General features: G+C 37.6%; 5 protein-coding genes across 10 annotated transcripts in view; 2 read left to right on the forward strand and 3 right to left on the reverse strand.

Annotated features, from left to right (window-relative positions):
- Positions 1-5,506, reverse strand: part of LOC128675416 (AN1-type zinc finger protein 4-like) — a 17,049-nt gene extending 11,543 nt beyond the window's left edge. For 2 of the 3 annotated variants that reach the window (XM_053754819.2, XM_053754818.2), the window contains exons 1-4: positions 5,017-5,506; positions 1,632-1,750; positions 819-904; positions 244-377 (exon numbers count right to left, since the gene is read on the reverse strand). In XM_053754819.2, coding sequence (XP_053610794.1) covers positions 244-377; positions 819-904; positions 1,632-1,750; positions 5,017-5,197 — 520 coding nt within the window. In that variant the 5' untranslated portion in view covers positions 5,198-5,506. Of the gene's footprint in view, positions 1-243; positions 378-818; positions 905-1,631; positions 1,751-1,831; positions 1,853-5,016 lie in introns of those variants that run through there. The other variant, XM_053754821.1, reaches the window with a different exon arrangement.
- Positions 5,507-5,698: 192 nt separating this feature from the next.
- Positions 5,699-6,791, forward strand: RpS26 (Ribosomal protein S26). Its single transcript, XM_053754829.1, has 3 exons — positions 5,699-5,851; positions 6,074-6,251; positions 6,594-6,791. The coding sequence occupies exons 1-3, from the start codon at positions 5,849-5,851 to the stop codon at positions 6,758-6,760; spliced, it is 348 nt and encodes a 115-aa protein (XP_053610804.1). The 5' UTR covers positions 5,699-5,848; the 3' UTR covers positions 6,761-6,791.
- Positions 6,792-7,329: 538 nt separating this feature from the next.
- LOC128675423 (PEST proteolytic signal-containing nuclear protein-like) lies at positions 7,330-10,222 on the reverse strand. The gene is made up of 4 exons (XM_053754828.1): positions 10,001-10,222; positions 9,706-9,879; positions 8,949-9,213; positions 7,330-8,634 (listed from the first exon to the last, which is right to left on the reverse strand). The coding sequence occupies exons 1-4, from the start codon at positions 10,029-10,031 to the stop codon at positions 8,475-8,477; spliced, it is 630 nt and encodes a 209-aa protein (XP_053610803.1). The 5' UTR covers positions 10,032-10,222; the 3' UTR covers positions 7,330-8,474.
- Positions 10,223-10,352: 130 nt separating this feature from the next.
- LOC128675417 (uncharacterized protein) lies at positions 10,353-14,407 on the forward strand. The gene is made up of 7 exons (XM_053754822.1): positions 10,353-11,029; positions 11,410-11,560; positions 11,942-12,156; positions 12,713-12,843; positions 13,188-13,344; positions 13,645-13,772; positions 13,968-14,407. Exons 1-7 carry the CDS (start codon positions 10,483-10,485, stop codon positions 14,355-14,357), a joined length of 1,719 nt encoding a protein of 572 aa, XP_053610797.1. The 5' UTR covers positions 10,353-10,482; the 3' UTR covers positions 14,358-14,407.
- Positions 14,408-14,639: 232 nt separating this feature from the next.
- dgo (diego) overlaps positions 14,640-24,635 on the reverse strand; it is a 112,147-nt gene continuing 102,151 nt past the window's right edge. For all 4 annotated transcript variants that reach the window (XM_053754402.1, XM_053754403.1, XM_053754401.1 and 1 more), the window contains 3 exons: positions 19,622-19,723; positions 18,704-18,901; positions 14,640-18,513 (listed from right to left, as the gene is read on the reverse strand). In XM_053754402.1, the coding sequence (XP_053610377.1) occupies positions 15,820-18,513; positions 18,704-18,901; positions 19,622-19,723 (2,994 nt within the window). In that variant the 3' untranslated portion in view covers positions 14,640-15,819. The remainder of the gene's footprint in view (positions 18,514-18,703; positions 18,902-19,621; positions 19,724-24,635) is intronic.

Consider the following 24,635-nt stretch of genomic DNA (forward strand, 5'->3'; position numbering starts at 1 on the left):
TTTACATATATATATAAACAGTGTACACGATGTTATGTTAGGTATACTGGCCACTGATAAAAGAATAAGTCACAATGTGTTCCAAGTTTAAACATTGTTTTACCATAACATCTTGATTCCACGCCGTGGTTATTATTATTGGTTATCGATTTTAAATGATACAGCATGAAGTTTTATTTATCTATTTCTTAACTCTAATCAAAATGCGAAACTCTGAATATTGAAGTATGAATGGACACTCACATCTGCTGTCAGTGTCGACCGGACAATATGCGCCGTCGCTGTTCTGTCTGAGCAGCAAGTTGATGCGGCCGCCGTCGCGCAACACGACCACCGTCACGCGACAACCGTTGCTGTTGCACCATTCGCTCTCGTCTCTGTGAAAATGAATTAATGTTAAAAAATACACATACATGATTTCTAGACGGGAATGTGTCAAACTAAACATACAAAAATATCAGAATCAGAAAAGCTGTCGTCCCCAAAACGGTAAACAATAAGAAATATGGAATAAGTCCGCCATTGATTCATAATTATGCAAACCGTATGTACCTACATACCTACTAATGCATATAACAAATGTAGTACAATAGTTAAATGGATTTATAATTTACCATGTATTGTTTCATATGTGTCAATATTGTCTGTCTGTCTACCTGTATGGACGCGATAAACTCAAAAAAGACCATATTATAATACGACCAAATTAGTATGTATAGTATGATTCCTGAGAAAGGTTTAGGTGTGTATTACCCGAGCGAAACCGGAACGGGCCGTTAATTTTTTCCATTATAAATAGGTATAAATGTTAATGTGACCTGTTCCCGTCCAACAGCCGCTCAATGTCCCTCCAGGGTTCGACGCTGGCCGGCGGAGGCAGCCGGCGAGTGGAGATAGGCCCGACCTTGAAGTTAAAACATTTTGTATGAAATTACACCTTCGAAGACATCATTTCACGTACTTATAATTTTGAGTCATATAAAACTAGCTTTTGCCCGTACCTTCACTACCGTGAGTTTCCTACGGGAACAGTGCATTTTTCCGAAATTAATAATAATGCATTATGACAGCAGCTGACAGGCAAACTTTTTCCAAGTAAACAAATCAAAGCAATTTTTTAAGCAGCTTCGCAGCGTCACGGCTTTGCATTAATGTCATTTCACTTCATTACGTCGTTAAACAACTGTAATCGCTACGTCTACCTATATGGAAATGGCTACGGCGAATTTTGTTGCGCCGCTTATTCTCCTGCGCTTTGGAAGCTGGCAGTAGACTTAGTTTTGGTATCAATAAGTGATATTATATGTGACGTTCCACGAGGAAAGATATTAGGTATGAAGGGAAGTCGCTTAAAACGTTTCACTTGCTAATTTTTAATTGTGCATAATTAGTACTATTATTATAAAGAGGTAAGCAATTGTGAGTTTGTATGTTTGAGGTTCAATCTTCGAAACTTCGGAACCGATTTCAAAAATTCTTTCACCATTAGAAAGGTACATTATCCAAGCCTCGGGCAACTTATAGTAGGTACTTACATCATAAAACTGTCATCCATAAGGTAACCTATCTCGTGAAACATATCAATATAATTTGTATAAAACATTTGTAACTAGAACGATAGAATATCATACCTTCATGCCGAGCACGAGCCGCAGCCGAGCGCCGTCGGTGATCGCGTGCGAGCGCAGCGACGTGGAGTCTTCCAGTTCCTTCATGTTGTACAGGATGTGTTGCTGCGACACCGGTATTCCTGAACAATTATATGATGTTGTCACACTGGCCGAAAATATTTTGACTAGCCATTCCCAATAAAAAAAGAAGAAAAATATACCTATTCTTAAATTTTAATTAGGTATCTCCTTCCAATCACTCTCGTTAGTGCGTTGAGTTGTTTAATATTTAAATTATATCTAGAGTAAGAAGTGAAAGTTCACACGGCTATCCATAAACTGCATTCCATTGAAATATATGGCGGTTATGTATGACCATTCTGTGGTAATGACGTCAGCACTTATCGGACATAGCTACTACATATTACTAATTGCTGTATGTGTGAAATTGAATTAAAGATACACATTTTATAAAAGCATTCTATGACATTTTTGTATTAATAGTACCTAACCTACATTAACGATTATCACAATACATTAAGTATCATAACAGATATTTATTTACCTATGCTAAGTTTAACGTTTGAGCACGAAACTCAACACTATCTGACAACATTTTTAAAAAATAAGCTAGTGGACCACAATTAAATAGGTACGTATACATAATAGAAAAAAAAAACAAAAAGTGAGGCGGGGCAACTATAGGTAGGTACCTATTTTCTAAGAGCTGTACCCCAGCTGAAAATATTTAACACCGAAAATCAGTACAGTATCGACGTGAAACCAATTTTCACGCGAATGAAGTTTCTTAAGAATGGAGCTATGAAATAAACTAAATTGGTAATTTCGTCACGCATCTACCTACCTTTTTAAACATCATCCTAAACACGGACTGTCCGAACAAACGACCTCTGTCCGATACACAACTAGATACACTCAGCTGTCAATTTGGTGATTCATCATTGGAGGTGGGCCAGGAGAAAACACCACACCTGTTCGCGGTTTTTATACGTTTCTATTGTACAGTCTTCAAGTCTAACAGTTCTGTACAGTAAAGTTGTACAGTCTTCTAAGTCGTCAGTACTTTCTAATATACACAAAACCAATGCAAATTCACTATCAAGTGTGTAGATATGAGACTACTTGCAACCGGTGTCAAGTCGCCTAATAGCATCCGACATGAGAACAGACGCATATTAAACAGCCAACATGCAGGTTTTCTCACGTCAGGATGTCCTTCTTTCGCCGGGATCAAGAAGTGTAAACTACAATAAATAAAAACGACACGGGTGTAGCCGCGGGCAACAGGTAGCCATCAGACGCAGCATGGTTGAGTGTAAATAGGTCATGTATAAGACAGAAAATAAACATTCCAATAGTTTTGTTATCTTTACATCTGACCCAGTTCAAGGCTAGCACAGTTTCGAATTTTATTTGTATAAATAAACATAGTTTGGTAACATAGATTGGAGAGTATGCTTAATATTTTCTCAATTTCACCTCAAAAGTCGGGTGTAAACACTACTAATTTGCGCGCGAACTTTTTGACATTTTTTAAACTTATTTTAGGCTGTAATTGCATCCTAATTCTGAGTAAAGGCCTAATTTTTTGGGGATAAACTGGGAAAATTCAATCATGTATGTATATGTATAATTAAATTCAATAACTTATATAGTTTTATTCCAATGTTTTGAGTGACATCTTTATTGCTTTAAACATAGTACAAGCAAAAACAATTTCTCATTCTAAATTAAAATTAGTCAAAGAGTAAGTGGCCAAATATTTTTACTTAAATTATATGTTGGAAAATACAGTCAGTATATTACAAATAAAATTGTTAATACATATTATGATTTTGTGTAGCTGATTGTGAGTTCTGTGGGTGCTAGTATTATTAACTAGTTACCTGATGACCTTCTCAGGTCATAGTGAGATATATGTAGGCATATGTCATGATTTCATTGTATAATAATAAAATGTCCTGAAACCTAAAAAGGCTTTTTTTATACCACATTACTTAAAAATACTAAAAGAAAATTAAGCTACCCAAATTAATTTGAAATTTATCACTATTCACAGAGGCAGACCTGTATGTGAATAGTGTACTATTTGTCAATTACCCTGCATTGCACAGGTGCAGTGCAGGGTATTTGACAAATAAGTAGTTGATAATACAACAAATATAGGTGGTATTCTACATATAAAATATACCAGGTGATTAACAAAGCTATTCACAAGGAAGTCTCAATGTAGAATTATGTAACATTCTATTTAGGTATTATAAAATCTAAAATATTCTAGAAAAATCTGGTTACTCCATCCGAATGTGATATCAATACCAATAAATTACTCAAACACTAAAGACCTTGTTTTTGGCAATGCTTCAAACAGAGTACAAAGCTAAACCCATTGACATACATAGTCATCAATATGTTCCAATTATATTCTACTAATAGCTGTAATGTACTATTTATGTCAATCAGAATTTGAAAAAGTACCTACCTAGAATCAATTTTTTCTTCTCAATTGGTTGGGGTAGCAATGTATCAGTGTTAGCAATGTCCTATTCACAAATCAGTGGTAGTATTGTCCCATTCACAGATTTTGTTCTCTCTGTCATATATATGAGCTTTTTGACACTTACTTCCAGTCTCCTAAAATGCTCACAGATCTATGCATTTCTATCCAAGGATAAGATCATGGTTAAATAACAGTAGTTAGGTATTCTATATATTAAACACAGTATTGTGAAATTACTACAGTAAGAGATGGTTTTAGACAAATAATTTATAATAAATTCAGCAGGCTCTGTGACTCTGAATAAGTGGAAACAATTCCAATAAAATCACAAGAATATTCAAACGAAATTTTAACTCATTAATCAAAATATATCATAAAGTATTACATTATTGTTTACACAAGTCCTTCAAATCAACGACCTTGATGGCGCAGTGGTAAAGTGCTTGCCTCTGAACCGAGAGGTCCCGGGTTCGATTCCCGGTCGGGTCATGATGGAAAATGATCTTTTTCTGATTGGCCCGGGTCTTGGATGTTTATCTATATATGTATTTGTTATAAAATATAATATCGTTGAGTTAGTATCCCATAACACAAGTCTCGAACTTACTTTGGGGCTAGCTCAATCTGTGTGATTTGTCCCGTATATATTTATTTATTTATTTATATTTAAATCAGTTAAACAACTCACAATCAGATTAAAGTCTACACTTTCAAATATAGATGACTCAGACTTGCTAGATAGATTTTATTTACCATTTCCAGAATTACTAGACAAGCAGTTGAATTGCAAAATAGCCACGACATCCTTTGTTGGATTTTATATGACGCATTATAAAGCATGCCCTGTCAAATAAAATTGTTGTGTAATATTTCTTGGAACCTCACCTTCAACCCTGAAAATCTTGGACTTTATCGCCAGAATGGTGTCGGAAGGCGACACAGTCATTTCAAACGCCGTGCCCGTGAGGGTTTCCACGAGAACCTCCATGGTTGGCTGGCTCGGGGCATCTTCCTGGAAGGCCTTCGACCTATTCGACAGTCTTTCCGGGCATCCATGTTGTGACATTTCACACGCGGTACACAATAATTTACTACCTGCACAGCATTTCACTTCACAAAATGTTGATTTCTAACCAAAAGTTACGGAAAGAACCGAGGACGATTAACAAATTTACGATGACGAAGTTTACAAAGTTATCGCCGATTACGAACACCAGTCGAACATATTTATTGTAGTTTATTTAGTGAACGCAAAAAAGCAAAACAAACGAAATTGCACGAATCTACAATAGCAACAAAAATAATATTACACAGAAAGAAATTCTTCGTGACAGAACAGAGATATTTTTTGTTGATGATTGATGGTGAATGAATGAATTGAATGATAATTTAGAACGTGTCCATTTCTTGCATTTTGTTTAGGTCCCTTGTCTATGGAAACAAAATACGAAAATAGAAAACGTAAAATACCTACGAACATATTGTACCTAAATACGATTACCAAAAAAATTAAAAACGAATCACGAACACATTTGGCAAACAAGTTTTCTAAAGTTTAGTTGAAAATTAAAATATATTGATTGAAAATAAACTGGCGTAATTTGTTATATAGGGCAACACATTACAAAACGGAAATGAAGTTTCGCTGTCAATCGATTGTCTATGGCTAAAAACTCTTTTTCATCGTTCTTCGTTTACCGTATCGGAGGTTAGAAACATGGTGCGTAAAGTTTTAACTAAAAATAAAATGAAATCTAGTGATATTTCTCGCAATTTGTGTATCTTTCTAGTAACTTTTTTCTAAATTTCTTATGGAATAGGTTCAAAGCAATAATATTCCATGGATACAATCTCTGAACCACTGGCTTGGCGGCTGTCAAAAATTCGAGCATGTGGCTTGTGAAATGGAATCATCAAGTTCACATGGAATTTATATTTCCAGACTCGCAAACGCCGTAACGGAGGACGTGCCAAGCATGGTCGTGGCCATGTTAAGGCCGTGAGGTGTACCAACTGCGCGCGTTGCGTGCCAAAGGACAAGGCGATCAAAAAATTCGTGATTAGAAATATCGTTGAAGCGGCGGCCGTCAGAGATATCAATGAAGCCTCCGTATATGCCTGTGAGTACATATAGTTTCTTTATATTGCCATTAAAATAATGACAACAATGCTAAGAAGTTTAGGCATAAGTTGATCTTGAGTTATTACGGTTCCACAAATGGGGATAACCAACAATATTTTTTTATGAGTTTGGAAATAGAAGATTTACGTATTTACCCCATTCGTGTATTATCTTCGTCAACCAAAACATAACCTATATTACTGAACAACTTAGAAAACATAAATATCATTAGGGGTTTAGTGTGGAGATAGTTTGAGAGCTGTAGAGTGAAATAGGCTACTTTTTGCCTTGGGCAAGAGCTAATACAATTAAGTAATTATAATTTTTATCTTTTTTTCAGCATTCCAACTGCCCAAGTTGTATGCTAAGCTTCACTACTGCGTCTCGTGCGCAATCCACAGCAAAGTAGTGCGCAACAGGTCCAAGAAGGACAGGCGCATCAGAACGCCACCTAAGAGCACCTTCCCCAGGGATATGGCTCGTCCCCAGAATGTACAGCGGAAGTAAACTTTAAATACAATAAAAATTTAAAAACCAATTTGCCTGTTTTATTTTGAATCTATCTATAAGTACTATTAGTCAATTCCATTATAAACTATCTTTTAAGATGGTGGATGTATGTGGAATTGACTTAAACAAATTGCCGAAATAATATCGTAATAGCCATTGAGGAACTGTTTTATCCCCCTAGTCTCCCAACACCAAATGTTATATCTGTCTCTATGGTACGGTGTCTGTAGGTTCTCTAAAGGGAGAAAAAAAAATGATCAAACATTGTCCCTAATATTGCAGTTGTAGATTTGCCATTGACAGAACATTTTCCTTCCCCTTCCAGTCATACAGAGAAAATGAGGAAGGGAATACTACTGATTTTGATGAATTTTCAAAGAGAAAATAGTTCTATTTATATGGTTAAGTTACAAGCAAGGGATATACCATTTTAAGGTGGGAAATTCATTTATCCATGTATGACTACCATCACTAGGCCTCGCGGTAGAACTACACCACTGGCAGGTCACATAACAGGTTAACCCTGTGACAAGGCATTTCGGATGTGAAAAAAATGAAACCGCTAATTTGAGTGTTATAGAACAATGTATTACATTCATAATGAATAAAATGGTTACTCCGAATCAGTGTTACACAAAGTACACATGATAACTATATTTTCGTAATTACATCATTACCCAAGGAAACCTTACTTTTCTAGTGTAGACATAAAAACTTACATCACACAGATTCATATTATTCTTCAGACAGAAATCTAATGAAGAGTTTTACTCGCTATTGGCACAGATAAACAGAAAAGAGGAAACATAAAACTGTAGTACCAGTTATGGTTTAGTGGCTATGTGATTGAAAGAACTAAAGGTTCGATTCACTTGAAATCTGCATACGCATCAAGCGACTAAAGTCGATAGTTGGCGGTAGTAGTAAAAATCAAGTCAGATGCCTTTAGGCGACTTAAATAACATCTGACACCAGTGCTAAACACACGATAAGAGAAGTGTATATTCATCCATACTGTGTTTAATGTGGCTTTTTTTTTATTAAATCTAATTTTAAAATGTTGTATACCTAGTTTGAAAAAATGATCATGTATACCTGCGCTTTTAATCGGTATTGTTACTATTAACTAAACCCTATTTGATAGTAGATATAAAACTAACATTATACAATCGAGTACTAACAACTACTTATTTACATACAAAGTTTTTAAATTTCAATTCATCGGCTAAAATGAAGAGGTACCATATAGTTCGCGTGTTTTTCTATGGATAGACACGTATAAAAACATTATAATAAACACTCATGCATTTGCAAATGTTCATTCTAGCTAGCTGGCAGGTGTAAATGCACCTTATCAATATAGAGGTTATATGCAAGTAATGAGACATCCAATTACCGGAAACGATATATACCTATGAATATTTAAACTACCATTATCTACATTCAGCAAGCCGACCATTGGTTACCGCTGACATTCTAAATCTATGGTTACCGCATATTATAATCATAAACACTACATATTTTCTTGATAAACACATGAAACACTATTAACTGCATACACTACCTCAAACTTTATAGGTATTAAAATAGAAAAATTAAGAAAAAGTACTCTTTTCTGTATGAAAAAATTGCTTGCATTTTGCATTTGTGTTGTAATTAAAATTTAATAAATAAATGGTAACCACAGATTTTAATTTTGATTCAATTTATATCATGGCCCCTTAATCTTGTAAATGGTCTGTGGGAATTTTCCTGGCTTCTCCGCTGTCTCTAGAGCTTGCTTCAGGTTCTTCTCAAACACTTTTTTGGCGTCACAGAAGCCCTGCTTTGTTTTCCCGAAGGAATTTGGACCGGCTGAAGTTGGTGTTTCCCTGTGAAAAAAAGGCTTAGTTTACACAACTACTCAAAACAAACTGGTATGTTATTTTACATTTTATATCTTACAAATCTGAACAAATTTAAAATTTATTTTGAAAAATTAAAAAAAAAAAGTTTTAAGTTTTTAAACACATAATATCTTTAAAGACAGCTTTTGTTTCAATGTGTGGCAGTGTACTTTTTTAAATACATACTAGGCAAACATGTAATTTTGAAGGGATAAGGAAATGGTACAATCCGTGGACCAAGTAACAGGATTGATGCATTGCCAATTTGATAATATATTTCAATTTAATTATATACAAACCTTCCAATATTCCTCATTCTCATCCTGGCTTCAGCTGGCATTTCCTCTGGCTCATCATCATCATCATCATTGAACACTGAAGCTACAGTAGGCTTAGCCGGGGTGGCGGGTTTCTTTGATGATCCTGAGCTACCCAAGTTCATCTTAATGGGAGCTTTGGGTTTTGAGAAGTCAATTGATATCTTGGTGATGCGAGGTGGAGGTGGCGGTGCTGGAACTTCCTCATCAGAATCCTCCCAATCATTTTTTGTGCTAATTCTTTTATCTGAAATATGTATGTACATTCAATTTCATATATTCTTAATACAATACAAAAATAAATTTATATCTACATAGGTATAAGTACTTCTTCTATGTTTGAATATTATAAAGAAGATTAAATGCCTTATCTGGATTTGTTGAAATTTGCCACCAAGGTAGACTACACTTTCAAGAGTAGTAGGTCAGGAGTGACATAGCCTTTTAATAAAAAAGAAAAAATATGTAAGAAGTAGCAGGCTGCATCTAGTCAGGTACTTATACAAATTAAATATTTTTAATTTGATAAACTTAATTTGATTTCAAGGTTTGAATGAATTGAAAATTCCATGATTCACACCACAAAGAGAGATAGATGCCTCAAAAAATTACAATTATTCAAGCTACATCACTTATTGACACCAAAAATTTAAATAAAACTAAGTCTACTGCCGTTTCCCAAGAGTGTTTTCTTTCTGGATGGCTGCGATGGTAAGATAAACTTATAAGAAGTATTTACCTTCATACTCTCTACTTCTAGATCTAGATCTCTCTGATCGACTGCTTCTTGGTGGCGCATAGTTCTTCGCAGGGGACCTGGATCGCGACCTCGTACGCTGTCTTTCCCTTGATCTATCTCTGTCTTGCCGCGCCTTGTGCACCCTATAATCATCACGCGAGGATCGAGACGACCCTGCCAATGCGAAAACACTGGCAAAGATAAATAAGAGTATAAAAAATTCAAGCAAAATTGTTTGGCAATTTTGATGGGATTTATTAAATTTAAAATATTCCATTGAATGTCATTCGAATACCTGTGCCGTAGCTGTGATAGCGCTCGCTCATTGTGGAACTATATTTTTCCTGCTGTTAGATTAGATCATTACGAGGAAATCAAAACAATACAAAGAAAATCTCCAGTAGGTATGTAGTAAATAGGTATTTCTTTAATTTCTAGATGTCAAACGAACGAGCAGCCATTTTCTTTCTTAATCTTTTTTTTTTGTCGTTTCGTTCACGAGCACGAGTTTCAAGCACAGACAGACTAGACAGGACAATAAAATAGTCTATTCACTAACTTGCGGTCATTTGGCAAGGGCCTTCAGTGGCGGTATCCCTCTATTATTTCTGGGTCACACCTTAAGTCATGTCAAAGTGACATAACACTGACAGGTAGTCGGGTAATTGGTAGAACAGCTGATATTTTATAGGTTATGTATGTTATGAGTTCGAGTTGAGAAGTATTTATTTAATATTAAATTAAAGTTTTTTGGAACAACAGTAAAGTATATTAAAAATGTTATGTATACGTCGCTCGCAGCGCTGGTTTAAGCCAGCCACGCAACAAATGTACAGCAAATGTCAATGTTCTTCTGATTCATCTAGACCGACAGTTTATTCTTTGATAAAGAATAAACTGAAACAGGGTCCTGGTTTGAAGGAATTTATCGTTGGATCTTCTGAGCCAATCCTGACTGAACGCCCTTATATACCTTACTTGCCGGAAAACATTCAAGATACTTCAAAAAGGAAAATTTTCTTTGATGTTTATGGTTGTCAAATGAACTTAAATGATACTGATATTGTGTGGTCTATTTTGAAGAAGGAAGGTTTTGAGAAGACGGACGTCGAAGAGGACGCAGATATTTTCTTGGTTATGACATGTGCTATTAGGGAAGGCGCTGAGAATAAAATTTGGCACCGTTTAGATCATTTACGAGGGTTCAAACGACGTCGAGCTCAGTCGAAGGTTAATAAAACTCCTGTGAAAATTGGTTTGCTTGGATGCATGGCAGAGAGATTAAAAGAAAAATTGATAGAGAAGGAGAAGGCAGTTGATGTAGGTAAGTTAACTTAGTACAGAGAAAGAATTGGTATTTTTCTGAACTGTCCCATGTCACAAAGTAGCCTACTTCATTCTTCAGCTCTCACACTGGATTGATTGGGGATCTCCACACCGAAAATCACCTCAATCCAATGCAAAAACACTTTCACATTTATAATAATTACTATTGACATCAATTAATAAATTTTAAATCTTTTTTAGTATTTGTATCAGTGTTCTATCAACTCAAAGACACACAAATGTGATACATGTTTTCATGTGTAGGCTAATATATCTACTAACATTAATTTTTAAGATCTTTGTATACTGACAAATAATAGTCCAAGTGGATTGAGTAAATAAACATTATTATTATTGTAAATCGAATCTTCCTCTTAGTGGCAGGGCCTGACAGCTATAGAGACCTTCCTCGCCTACTTGCCCTGACAGAGAGCGGACAGACAGCAGTCAATGTACTCCTGTCATTAGATGAGACATATGCTGATGTGGTGCCTGTCAGGCTCAATCAGGACAATGTATCAGCGTTTATGTAAGTTTAAAGCTCATTTAAAATTTATTTTTATCTTTTTATAGATTTCAGAAGCATTGTCCACTTATCATTCTCTCTAGTATATGATTTTTAACAGATTGCAGACAGACAAGAGTTGCAAAACTCATTCTACAGAAAAAGATGTCATTCATAAAAATCATTGCTCTGATCATTCTGTGACAAATATATGATTTGAAAATGTATCTGTGTAGTTCTTTTCTTAATGAAGCTGTGATTTTCACTTTGTAACCTCATAGCCGAGAATGACGACTGTGTAAAGGCACACCAACAAATACCATCTTTTTAACAATGTAGTTATTAATTCATAAATAGAGACACAGTGTACACTCAGATGAGAAAGACAGTTTAATCTATTTGTAGCTCAATAATGCGCGGCTGCGACAACATGTGTACATACTGCATCGTCCCTTTCACCCGCGGCCGCGAGCGCTCTCGACCAATCACGTCCATAGTCGACGAGGTCCGCCATCTCGCAGATCAGGGCGTGAAGGAGATCACGCTTTTGGGGCAGAACGTGAATAGTTACAGAGATATTTCGCAGCCGACGGAGAAGAAAGACACCCAGATGGCAAAAGGTGCACAACACGAGTTCTCTTACACACTACTTGGGGCCACTAGCCATAGCTCAAAAATGAATAGTCAATATTATCTAGACAGAAGGCTATCGATTGTCGTTCTTACTTCCTAATTCATTTGAGGATATTTTTTCTGTAGTTAGGTCTTTTGGCTGCCCTTTCTTCGTCTACTTTACACTCATACCAATAACATAATGATATTAGAAGTCAATAATAATACAGAGATCGTGTAATTTCAGTGACTGTGGTATACTAGCTAGGTTAGTGCCCCATCCTCGCACGTAACTGTACATCACAGCCACATAACTGATGCTCCAACGTCCGTGCGTCTCGCGTCTCGTAAACAACTGAGCGCTCGCTCGCAATGCTATGACTTATCACAGTACTGGGGAGGAAGTGAATATAGTCGCATACACTATAGTGACAAAATAATTAATATGATTATAAACTAGCTAAATAGGGTATCAGAACAGAAATACAGAGCACAGATGGGGGCGGAATTTTAATTTTAAATAGCATACTGGCAACAATCGTGTTTATCCGCCACTGTTTACAGGTTTCAAAACAGTGTACAAAACTAAGACAGGTGGTCTGAGGTTCGCTGATCTGCTGGACCGGGTTTCGGCGGTGGACCCTGAAATTAGGATACGGTTCACGGCAGCTCATCCCAAAGATTTTCCCGACGAGGTAAACTATTATCTACTACTACAATTACTGTACTTGCGAGTTGGCCTAATATTATATAGGACTTATGGAAGCACTTGGTTGATATTGGCAAATGACACAGGAAGCCCCTGTAGAATAATCTAAATTTTATTTTGTGTAGTGACATCTTATATCCTGGCTAAATAATGCAGTAGTTTATGACTTTTTCGAAAACAGACAGACGGATGCGGCAGAGGGCTTTGTTTTGTAAGTAAAGTAAGTATATCCTATACTATAATACAAGTCTCGAACTTAATTTGGGACTAACACAATCTGTGTGATTTGTCCATATATGTGTATACTATTTTTTGATGTGACCATGACAGGTTTTGCGCGTGATATCGGAGCGAGACAACATCTGCAAGCTGCTGCACCTGCCCGCGCAGTCTGGGTCTAGCGCGGTGTTGCGGCGCATGCGCAGGGGACACTCGCGCGAGGCCTATCTGCAGCTTGTGGACACGGTGCGCGACACTGTGCACGGCGGTGAGCGGAATCTCTCCCTCTCTCTCTCATGTCGGAAAATGTTTTATTTCTAATTTTGATCAGTGACGGTCGTCTCAACCGCGAGGTCCTTAGCTGGGGATATGAGTCATCATTATTGAAGCTAAATGATAAGCATAACCGGAGGGTGCACCCAGGAACAACTCCAGACGTGGGAACTCCTGAACGGTGTTGCACGCTCATGATTTTTTTATCACACATTGAATGCAATATGATCACTCTGACAACATTAAAAGCGTGTGTCAAAAATGACATTAAAAAAAAAAACTTATTTTGTTGTAGTTGGTCTATCGACAGACATGATCTGTGGGTTTTGTGGTGAGACCGAGGAAGAGTTCCAAGAGACACTATCTCTGATGGAGATAGTGGGGTACAACATGGCCTTCCTGTTTCCTTACAGCATGAGGGAGGTGAGTGCCAAACTATTCCTGAAATAAGAATGAATAAAAAGACCCTTTGTAAAAAATTACATAAAAAAAGTCATACGAAAATCATACGTGAAATGGCCGCGAAATTTCAATGAAATTACGCCAACTTTACCCAAACAACTTTATCCTTTTCCAAGCATGCTAGAGATTGCTTTAAATGCTGCTCTTTTCTTGCAGAAAACCACAGCGTACCGCCGATACAAAGACGACGTCCCCGAGGCAGTGAAAAAAGAGCGCCACAGTCTTATGATTGAAGTATATAGACGAAAATGTCAAATACTCAACGAAAAAGAAATTGGCGCCACACATTTAGTCCTAGTGGAGGGAATCGCCAAGAAAACCGGCCAAATAGTAGGCAGAAACGAGTTTTATTTGAAAGTACTGTTCGACAAAATGGAGGTGCTAGACCAAGATGGCGGCAAAAGGGCGCCAAAACCGGGCGATTATGTCGCTGTCAAAATTGTTGGCGCGAAAAGTTCGGTGCTAAGCGGAATACCGTTGTATCATAGTAGTATTAAAGAGTTCTATAGGGAAAGATGTTGGGGCGACAGGGCTATTAATTTGTAGACATAAATATATTAGATTAAGATTAATTAAAAAAGTAAATAAGTTTAAAATGTTGTTTTCTTACGACATACTGTTGAACCCCTGATTTCACTTATCTTTGATTTTTTAACAGGGAGGGAACAGCCATTTTGTGCCGACCCCAGATGATGGGACTAGGTAAGGTAAATGATTTGATTTGATTTTACTAAGTTTGAGAAAAATATGAGAACTTTTTAAAGGAGGTACTACATTGCTATACCTACTTTATGTCTATGGCAATAACTATTAAAAAAAAAACAAATATTAGTTGTGACACTTCTGAAGTGCATTTTATTAGATTCAATCAGTAAAAAAATATCCATAAGTACGTACAAAATGATACATAATATAAACACAATAAATATCTATTTCACACGCAAACACAGATTTCAAAAATTGGCAGAAAGCACACAGCAAATTTACATTTGAAACAGGGAACACTAAAATATATTATATTTACTTAATTAATAAATATTGTGATACATGGCATCGCATATATTTAAAATATTTGTACTATATTATAATTTCAAAGTTGTCAGTCTGTGTGTATATTTTTATTGTAAAATCCTGCGTGATGCAAAGTCTAAAAAGGCACTTAAATTTTAGTCTTTACACTTCATTTAAGTAAAATTTGTTTTTTGCGAGCGGTAGCGTAGCGTGGGCAATTGTTGCCCTGGGCTACAACAACACGGAATCATAAGTAGCCGCCCCTTTGAAGTCATAAAAACCTTTGCTGTTAATGAGAAAAACCGAAAAGTATTTCAAAATTATGTAAAACATCATTGTTATTCTTGTTAAGATTCACCAAACTGGCAATGAACACACTAAAAGGGACTGGTGTCGTCCTTATAATAAGGTCGCCAGGGGCGGCCTGCCTTTTGCTACGCTCCTAAGAGTGACTAATAGTATGATTAGTAATAATATCCAACCGAAAACACTTATTTGCTGTGTTGTATACTTTGTAGTTTATGTCAACAGTGTCATCACTGTATATAGGGTGATTTACGGTATCTAATATACTTAAAAAGCGCACTTTAGCAAATTGTGCCAATTTACATTTTTATTAATTTTCGCTATGAAATAAAAGATTGATAAAAATGAAGTTACTTATTAGGCGCTTAGTGGCTGTCATTTATTTAATTAAACATTCGAAGTGAAATCTATTGCTAATTATGAGGTTTATTTGTAACTTGGTACAATATAATGTGTGATTTAGTATTGGTGTCGTGGTGATAAGTACTTTAGAACATTATCAATTTTAAAAACGTTGGTTAAATCGTGTAGAATAATGTGACGTAATCATGTGGAGTGATCGTGATGTTACTCCATAATTTATAAAATTGCAAATTAAAGATAAATATTAATAACAAGTCTTGCAAAGTTGGCGTTTTTTAATCCGGTATGATAGGTAGCCATACTATAGATACGAATAAACAATCGATATTCATACCAAACTGGAAGTCCCAATATGGCCTTTTCCGTGGGACATATTGATCCTCTGGCCGGAAAGATTATCTGACCCTTCAGCGTGTCCTGACAAACTTGGCGACGGCCCTTGAGAGCTCCCGTACACCTTCGTACTATACCCTGAATCATTATGGGATTCGCGATCCGCCTGGCTTTGCGTCTCCGTCAGATTCGTATTAATAGCCAACGACTGCAGCCTGCTGTGTAACAAATTGTGGTCGGGAGTAGGTTTCCGATTCATTGGGACTGGTTTTCCTCCGTAGTGGGGATACATTGGTGGGCGGTTATCGTAGTAGCCGCGAAAGTGATCGTCTTGCTTCGCGATTTCTATCTCCGTGTTCTGATCCAAATGTTCACTGTAGCAATGAGGAATACGCTCCATTTCTCTCAAGATATGATCCTGCATCATCGCGTCGAAAACTCCAGTCTGGTGGTGGTACAAAGGATTCCTGTTCCGACCCTGTATTTGGTTTTGTGGTAGACCCGTTTCGTTATAATCAAACTGAGGAAGGTTTGCATTATATTGGGGTAACGGTAGACCATTTTCCATGTCTCTGTATGGCATTTGGTGTGGAATCTGTCTGTTTGGTATCTCGTGAAAGTAGGCGTCTTTAGGGATCATGGGTCTTATGTCATGAGTATAAGAAACATTTTGGTTTGGATGGTTATGTGGCGCGGGGGAGGGGGATTTGTTTGACATAGTCTCGAAGTTGGGCATCGGTAATGTCTGCAATAAGTTGGCATTTCTCATGGGTCCAGGCTGGTTGGAACTTCGGATTGGATTGTCTTCTTCGTCGCTACTTTCAGAGTTGTTGCCGTTGTCTTTGGGCGGGGGTTGGAAAGTCTTCCTGGTGGGGAAAGGTATAAGATTGTGTAAACTAAAGCGTTTGGTTTTCGGTGGCTTTTCCTTTAGCACCGGTGCGGGTCTTAGTGGCTGTTGTGGCATCTTTAGGATACCACATGACGGCTGGACTGGACTTATAACTTCTGGAATTTCGGTGGGCGTCATCTTTCGAGGTAGAGGCATTACGCAAGGCTCCGGTGACTGACATCTTTGTTGAATTTCAACCTGTGCTACTAGTTCCTGTACAGACTTTCTCGGCCCTCTATCCACATTCTGGTCTCTTGGATCACTCATTTGCTTTCTCAGCCTTACATATCCATCTTGTGATATGTCCATAGCCTTTCCTCGAGCTATGACATCAGACATTTCTTTTTCAAGAATTACTCTTTTTCTAATATCATCAGCTGTTCTTTGAAGGACTTGGCTCTTCCACACAGGTACATTTGTGGGAGTTTTTCTATCGCCTTCAGCATCACTGGTCCTACATTCTGGCAGTCTCTGGCTTCCACTCGGAGATTGTACGTTAGATTGTCGACTAGGAGATCTGTATCGCTCGTTATATTGTTGTACTTCCATTGATACCGGTGATTGGGAAACTGATATCTTATTGGAACCTTTTACATGAATTTCTGCTGTAATACTTTGTAAATTACTGTCTAGGACAGGACTAGCATGTGAAACAGAGGTATGAGTCGATCTTGAACTTCTACTTGGACCTGAATCTAGATGATCAGTACTCCTAGAATTCTTAAGCAAATATCTCCGTCTAGGACTCTCGGGCGATCTTCTCGTATCCAAAATCTCTGTACTCTTCGAAGTAGCTTTGATTTTCTCGTTCAGATCTTTGGCGTTAGTCTCATATTGTTCTGTGTTTTGATTGAAGCTCTCTATTATTCTATGAACTTTACTCCATTCTTCCGCGTGGGAATCAAGTATTTCCAAACTTCTTGTCCTCTTCAGTGGCGCAATATCCAAAGAACCCTTCGGACTGTAATCCAACTTCCGTACCCTTTCAGAAGCCCTGAACATCATGCCTCTTGTCAACCAATGTTCTAGATGTTTATGCCTTTCTTTGCACATCGCCCGCTCTGCTGCAACGAATCGTGTCAACTCGGATATTTGTCCTTGGGTTTTCATTTCCAAATCTGTGACTTTTTGATCCAATCGCTCATGAGCTCGATCTATGTGTCGTTTCAAATCTTTCTTATCCTCGTTCAATTTATCTTCCATGTGTTTGAAGAACGGCGCGCAATAACAAGTATACCCGGAACCGATGGGACCCTTTTTGATATTTCCCGCCAAATCTAAGTAGTATTGCTCGCCTTTCTTCAGAGGTTCGGTGGGTAGAGAGCTGAGCTTAGGTTTGGGGAAAAACTTAGTATCAGGGTAATAATGACATCCATACGGAGACCAAGGCACAGAAACGTTAGGCGTTTCGAAATGGACGTTCTTTTTCTTCTTGTCCTTATCCTTCTTCTTTTTTCCATCATCAGGTTCGTCTAACGATCTTTCTTTGCTTTTATCTCTTTTTTCCTTCTTCTTAGGTTGTTTCGCGACTGGGGTGTTAAGTATATTGATGATTTCTTGCAAGTCCTTTCTTGAAGCGATGTCTCTAGCGGTTTCTCCTTGATGGTTCTTCAAGGATTTGTCGCAGCCGGCTTCTAGGAGTATTCTGGTTAGTTTCCGTCGGCCCATAGCGGCCGCTATGTGCAGGGCTGTGTCTCCATTCTTGTTTTGGTCGGAGACGCGGCACTGCGCGGAGATGAGGATGCGTGTGACGCCCGCGTGGCCATAGCGAGCCGCCGTGTGCAAGGACGTGTCGCCATACTGAAAAATATATAATGTTTGCTTATTTAACACTTTATTGCACAATATTACAACAAATTATGTACAAATTATGGACAGCATTCTCTACCAGTCAACCATAATACCAAACAGCAGGGATAGTTCAGTAGGAATAAAATAGTTATACATTATTCTGAAGAGAAGTATGTTTACTACATGATGAACAACTTACATTGTTTTGGTCATCGGGCGATGCCCCTGCCAGAAGTAGCTCCCTACACGACTGGTTATGGCCGTTCTGGCAAGCGAGGTGTAGAGGGGTGAAGCCGCCAGCGTTCTTGGCCTGAAGCGCTGCGCCACCAGCGGCGAGGACCGCCACGCAGCGGGAATAGCCCTTCCATGCGGCTTCGTGGGTCGCTGTGTTGCCGTGCTGAAAATAGAAAATGTTTATTTAATATTCCAGAAAGTACTTTAACAGATTTTCCATGAATCTGGCATTTTGTATGGATTGGTCTTGTTACTGTAAAGATTTGCTGAAAGAAGCACAGGCTTTATTGAAAAATTTGCCCGCGGTTTGTATTCTTCTTGGCGTATTGTTACGCACTCCAATGGTTCGTTTACTTTTTACAGACTGGATAGTTATAGTAGTCCAACTTATAGTTTAAGTTTAGTTACGTTAACGCTATGAAGAAGAAGATGCGATGTGGGAATTTCCTCCATTCAGCTTCCATTTAGCTTTTTTTATATCTCAGTCACGAAAACAATTTTATAGTTGAAAAAAAAAAACAATTATATAATAATTTAGGAGGCCAAGTAACTAATGTGAAATTGGAGTGTTATTATAATGTCTGTATTGTTGATAACACGTGGCGTGTTGTTCCAAATTAGAATACCTAGGACCACTCTATATCCTCCCGTGTCGTACGAGGCGACTAAGGGATACCTTAGTCCAAGGAGATAGATGACACGTAGCCTTAGCGGCTGATAGGCAACTATAGCAATCTCAAGGAAGGTTAACGTCAAGTAGTCGGTTGCAAAATCACAGCCAATTCTTTAACATTTTCGGGTCGATTTCTTACGCTGACTCAAGGCTTCGCGGCGACACTCCGGATGCAACGCGAAGAGAGAGAGAGAGAATCGGTAAACTCACAACATGATCCTGTTTGTTGGGGTCGGCGCCGTGTTGCAGCAACAGTTGCACTACCTCCACGTGACCGTCGGCAGCCGCCCGCTGCAGCGCGGTGCATCCATTCTGGAAATAATCATGTTGATTGATAAATGCGCTCGCTTAAGTTATCAGCAGGCCTACCATCAACTTTCACAGAACGATTCCAATGCAACTCGGTTCACTTTAGGCACTTAAAATGAATCGCATTCATACAAAAAATTAAGTCGATGGTACTAATTTGCGATGCAGTTCAGTTTAGGTCGTAAAGTGGATCGCGTTAAGAGATGATGGTAAGCCCCCTGAACTGAATGTGAGGCAAACTGCTTACTTAGTATTACGATACTGTTTATTTATAACAATGTACTTTGTTATAAAGTCTTATGCTTACAATGTACTTATAAATAAACATATATTTTGAGTGCAATAACAACAAAATGTGACGTGTGACTCCGCCTTAGAAGAGAACCAGTCCACATCTTCCTGTGGATGACTTTTGAAACAGATATAGTATCGCATCTTTATCATTTACGGGGTTGACAGTGCCAAGAGTAGAGAAAGGCCATTGCCTTCAGACTCAATTCACGGAGCAATGCCTCGGCCTCGCCATAAACGCTATGTCAAGTGCAAAACAACATAAACAGAAAAATCTCACAATAATTGATTTCATTCAAATGTCTCTTCTCTTCATCATTAAATGGAATGAAACACACGTAACAACTATCTTGGCATTATTAATGGAGTGGTTTGCCATTGCCTTCTCCGTTTCACTTACAAATTAATAAGAATCAACCAGTGTGCAGGTTTCCTCACGATGTTTTTCCTTCACCGGAAGCAAGTGGTGGTCTATGAAAACTACTATACATGAGTCAGATTGGTATACAAACTCATGTGGCACGAGTAGGATTCATACCTGGGATCTTTCGATCCTCAGGCGGGGGACTTAACCATTACACCACCACCGCTCTGGTTTTAATAAAGCTCGCGAAAGCCGCATAAGTCAATGAAAGCTTTATCAAAAGCACTTAAAATACTTTCATTAAATATAATGCTATAAATTCTTATGCAATTTATAAATAAGTAGCACGGTGTACGATATAATTTCCAAGTAAAGTATTATATCGGTAATAAAGTCATCGTGACCCGTACAGGTAAATTTACAGTTCAATTAAAGATTCCCGTGAACACAGACGGATAAATCGTTGGGACAATATAAAAATTGTACAGGACTAACACCTACAAAAGTAAGATGCGGCGTAGATACTTGATAGATAACCTCTGTCGCCTAATGATCAACTGTGTATAGGACTGGTATACTTCGAGGTTCTGGCACAGATCCGGGTTCGATCCCCGGTCTGGTAAAGATGGAAAACCAGTTTTTTTTTTACAATAATGTAATTTTTCCACAAGTTTTTATTGTCGTCAGAGAGATCTTATGCCATGGAACGCCTGACACAAAATACATGCTGTGCTAAAAACCGTTGAGGAGTTCCCTCGTTGGCAGCCGATCCTGGGTGCATCATCTCTGGTCATGCTTATCATAATAATGCATTGTCATGGAAACTGAAGTGAGATGGGAAATTTCAACTAATTAGGACATCTAAAAGTAGGATAAATTTAACTTGCAAGTCTAGATTTAAATATAAATAAATAAATATATTAGCACAAATCACACAGATTGAGCAGGCCCCAAAGTAAGTTCTAGACTTGTGTTATGGGATACTAACTCAACGATACTATATTTTATAACATTACAACTTCGTATGTGAGTAAAAATCCGTTATACATATACAGATAAACATCCAAGACTCGGGCCAATCAGAAAAAGATCATTTTCCATCATGATCTGACCGGTGATCGAACCCGGGACCTCTCGGTTCAGAGGCAAGAACTTTACCAATTCGCCACCGAGGTCGTCGAATTTGATTACAATCAGACATCGGAAAGTAAATAAAAGCTTGTAATATTAATCTTTCTCATATTGACCTCCCCGCGCAGATTTTTATATATCTTATTGTAATATATTATAATATTATTTATATCTTCACGGGCTGTGAGATGAGGTGGAGAGCGCAACGCGACGACACAAACTACGATTCTAATGTGTATGAGCGGCTAATGCTAAAGAGTTGCAGTTTTGTGATCTCCACATCTTGCGTCTGGAATAAGCAATGCTTGTCTGTTCCGTATAGCTTATTCATTAATTTATCTCGTTTTCTAAAGATAGATGGAACAGGACAACTTTTGTAAATGCGCCGAGCGCATAAAATATGCGATGCTTGTTAATCCTTAGGGGGTAGGCAGAGACTTTGAATTTCACTGCCGTTTTCCTTATATGGGCGTTTTTCGCGAAATTATGCGTTGACACTGTTTTAAAGTTCTTTTCTTTCTCAAGTTTATGTAAACTAAGTAAAGTACTTAGTTGTCTCTGGTTAAATATTGTTTTTTTTTTTTAGACTTTTACTAGCAATTATGTCCAAGTGTACATAATGAAAAACTGTCGATTTCCTAAATAGGCGTTTTGTTATTCAGACCTCTTGATACGTTTTGTTACACGGGCATATTGCTAGGCAGATTGTTCATTAGACGTTTCGCTTTGTTGGACGTATTGCTGGTTGTAGTTGTGTTGTGATTGTTCCTGTGTTTAGGTCGAATCTAAGACTCAAGCGTAGTGTTTAGTGTGAGCCGTTAATTGTTGGCCATTTTTATGCCGGCTCCACACAGGGGGATTCTGTATACATTGCTGGTGTTTCATTGCGATAAATAAATACACTCATACTAATTACGCTATGTTCACGCATTAGCGTCTCTGAGTACGGTGACAGTATAGGAGCTGGCATTAGATATAGCTGCTTTATTGTAGTCACCTTCGGAACTCGAACATTAACCAGTTAAATATAACTGTCTATAGGTCTGAAATTGGACAAATTGTAATAAGTCCAGTTCTGGCCTGGCGCTTGTTTAGACACGACTATATCTGCTCACGTCCGTTTAAATCCATTAAAAGTTATTATGGACACGGCCATCTGCGGCGAACTTTGATGTCTCCAAGAGCATATGGCAGAAATAGGGTTCCCACACATGAGGAAACTGGTATTTATTTGTTCTTTAACTTCTTTAACTTTTACAACAAACATTTTGGCACAATCAATAGCAGATAATTAACCCTATGCCCTATACCTACATCAGCAACGGCTTAGAATGATGTGAACTTGTCAGTTTATAGAATTGGAAACCAATAATAAAACGCTAATATTTTACTAAATTTAATTATAACAATTTGCATACTTATATTCTTCGATTCTATATTATAGTTTATTATAGTTTTTGCACTAAATTACAAATAATTAATCTGACTGACTGATGCAGAATTCTCATCAACATCCCATCATTTTAAATAAATAAATAAATAAATAAATAAATAAATAAATAAATAAATAAATAAATATATTAGGACAAATCACACAGATTGAGCTAGCCCCAAAGTAAGTTCGAGACTTGTGTTATGGTTTACTAACTCAACGATACTATATTTTATAACAAATACATATATAGATAAACATCCAAGACCCGGGTCAATCAGAAAAAGATCATTTTCCATCATGACCCGACCGGGGATCGAACCCGGGACCTCTCGGTTCAGAGGCAAGCACTTTACCACTGCGCCACCGAGGTCGTCATTATAGTTCAAATCAGCATTAGATCATCGTAATCATAATATATTTCCGTTGTTTATTGCCCTTGTACTTTATGTGTGATATATTACTGGGAAACAATTATATATGAAAGAAATGTTAAGCCCTTCTGGCATGATATGGACCAACACTGTAAATGAATTTGTTTTGGCATTTCTTCTCAGCAATGGTCGTTCCGAAATGCAAGTAATTTGTAGCTTTGGTATTATTTAATTAAGAATATGACGAGAAAAGTGGCTGCGAAGTCTAATTTCTGAATGAATGATTAGAGTTTCCTAGATACTAGATAAGTTATAAAGTATTTAATTTCTTCCACAACGCTATAGGCTACTCTTATCCTGACATTCCCACGGGAATGGTCATCTAAAGATACATTGCACATACCCCTTGGCTATTAAGACATGTAACTATTTTAACAAAAGGACATAACCATGAAATAATAAAGATTGAATGTCCTTACGTGGCTAAAATGTGCGATTGCCATGGTCGTAAAATTTTTAAAAAAAAGTCGATGCGTTTTGCTGTTTCACAGATGCCGAAGGGTTCATGTTGCGAGTGTATTCATTAGGGAATTCTTTCTGCTCCTAATTGGAGCACTACTGGAGATTTATTATTTGTACATTAAAAAACATATAGTAAACAGAACCATGCAATTTTTTAAGCCACACCACAAGCTTGGCTATTATATATAAGTATATAATCTGATGTGAAGTCGGCAGTAGACTTAGTTTAAGTAATTTTTTGAAGTCAATAAGTGATGTGATGTATATCATCCTAATTTGAATAAAGAATTTTGAATTTGAACTTGAACTCAGACAACCAGGAAAACGCACAGATAACACATTTTCTTGTTTCCTTCCGCAACTACAGAGCGTCGGAGCCCAAAGACCGTTTTCCTACTTTTTCTCTACTTCGTCTTCGGTATTCTTAGTTGTCGGAGCGTTGGCAAGCATGACCTCTTTGACGATATCTAGCCAGTGCTCTTTCATTTTGCCCCCTCCAAAGGACAGGCATATGAAGATCCATATCTGCGCACTATATATTTTATGTCAGTATGCTCAAGAGCGACAATTAATCGTTTATAGTAGACGTGAACGTGTTATGGCCGTGGTTTGATAAATGATTCAATAAATCGTCTCTAGTTGGTCGTGTTCACCGGAAAAAGGGACAAGAAGTGAGTTCCTTCCAAATTGATAAAATGGAAAAATTAAATAATTATTACCGCTCATTCCGAGGAGGAATGGACGGTTGTTGGTGTGGGATGCGACGTGCGTGGGGATACAGTAGCTCCATCCCACATAGCA

Source organism: Plodia interpunctella, chromosome 14, assembly GCF_027563975.2.
Source record: "Plodia interpunctella isolate USDA-ARS_2022_Savannah chromosome 14, ilPloInte3.2, whole genome shotgun sequence".
Lineage (NCBI taxonomy): Eukaryota > Metazoa > Arthropoda > Insecta > Lepidoptera > Pyralidae > Plodia > Plodia interpunctella.

Bases quoted from the DNA above. Each gene is read 5' to 3' on its own strand.
- RpS26 (XM_053754829.1), top strand. The intron at 6,252-6,593 runs GTGAGTACATAT...TCTTTTTTTCAG, and splicing joins TGAAGCCTCCGTATATGCCT to CATTCCAACTGCCCAAGTTG.
- LOC128675423 (XM_053754828.1), bottom strand. From the start codon at position 10,031: ATGAGCGAGCGCTATCACAGCTACGGCACAG. The intron at 9,880-10,000 runs GTATTCGAATGA...TCGCATTGGCAG, and splicing joins CTATCACAGCTACGGCACAG to GGTCGTCTCGATCCTCGCGT. The intron at 9,214-9,705 runs GTAAATACTTCT...TACATATTTCAG, and splicing joins TAGAAGTAGAGAGTATGAAG to ATAAAAGAATTAGCACAAAA.
- LOC128675417 (XM_053754822.1), top strand. From the start codon at position 10,483: ATGTTATGTATACGTCGCTCGCAGCGCTGGTTTAAGCCAGCCACGCAA. The intron at 11,561-11,941 runs GTAAGTTTAAAG...ATCTATTTGTAG, and splicing joins GACAATGTATCAGCGTTTAT to CTCAATAATGCGCGGCTGCG. The intron at 12,157-12,712 runs GTGCACAACACG...CACTGTTTACAG, and splicing joins AGACACCCAGATGGCAAAAG to GTTTCAAAACAGTGTACAAA.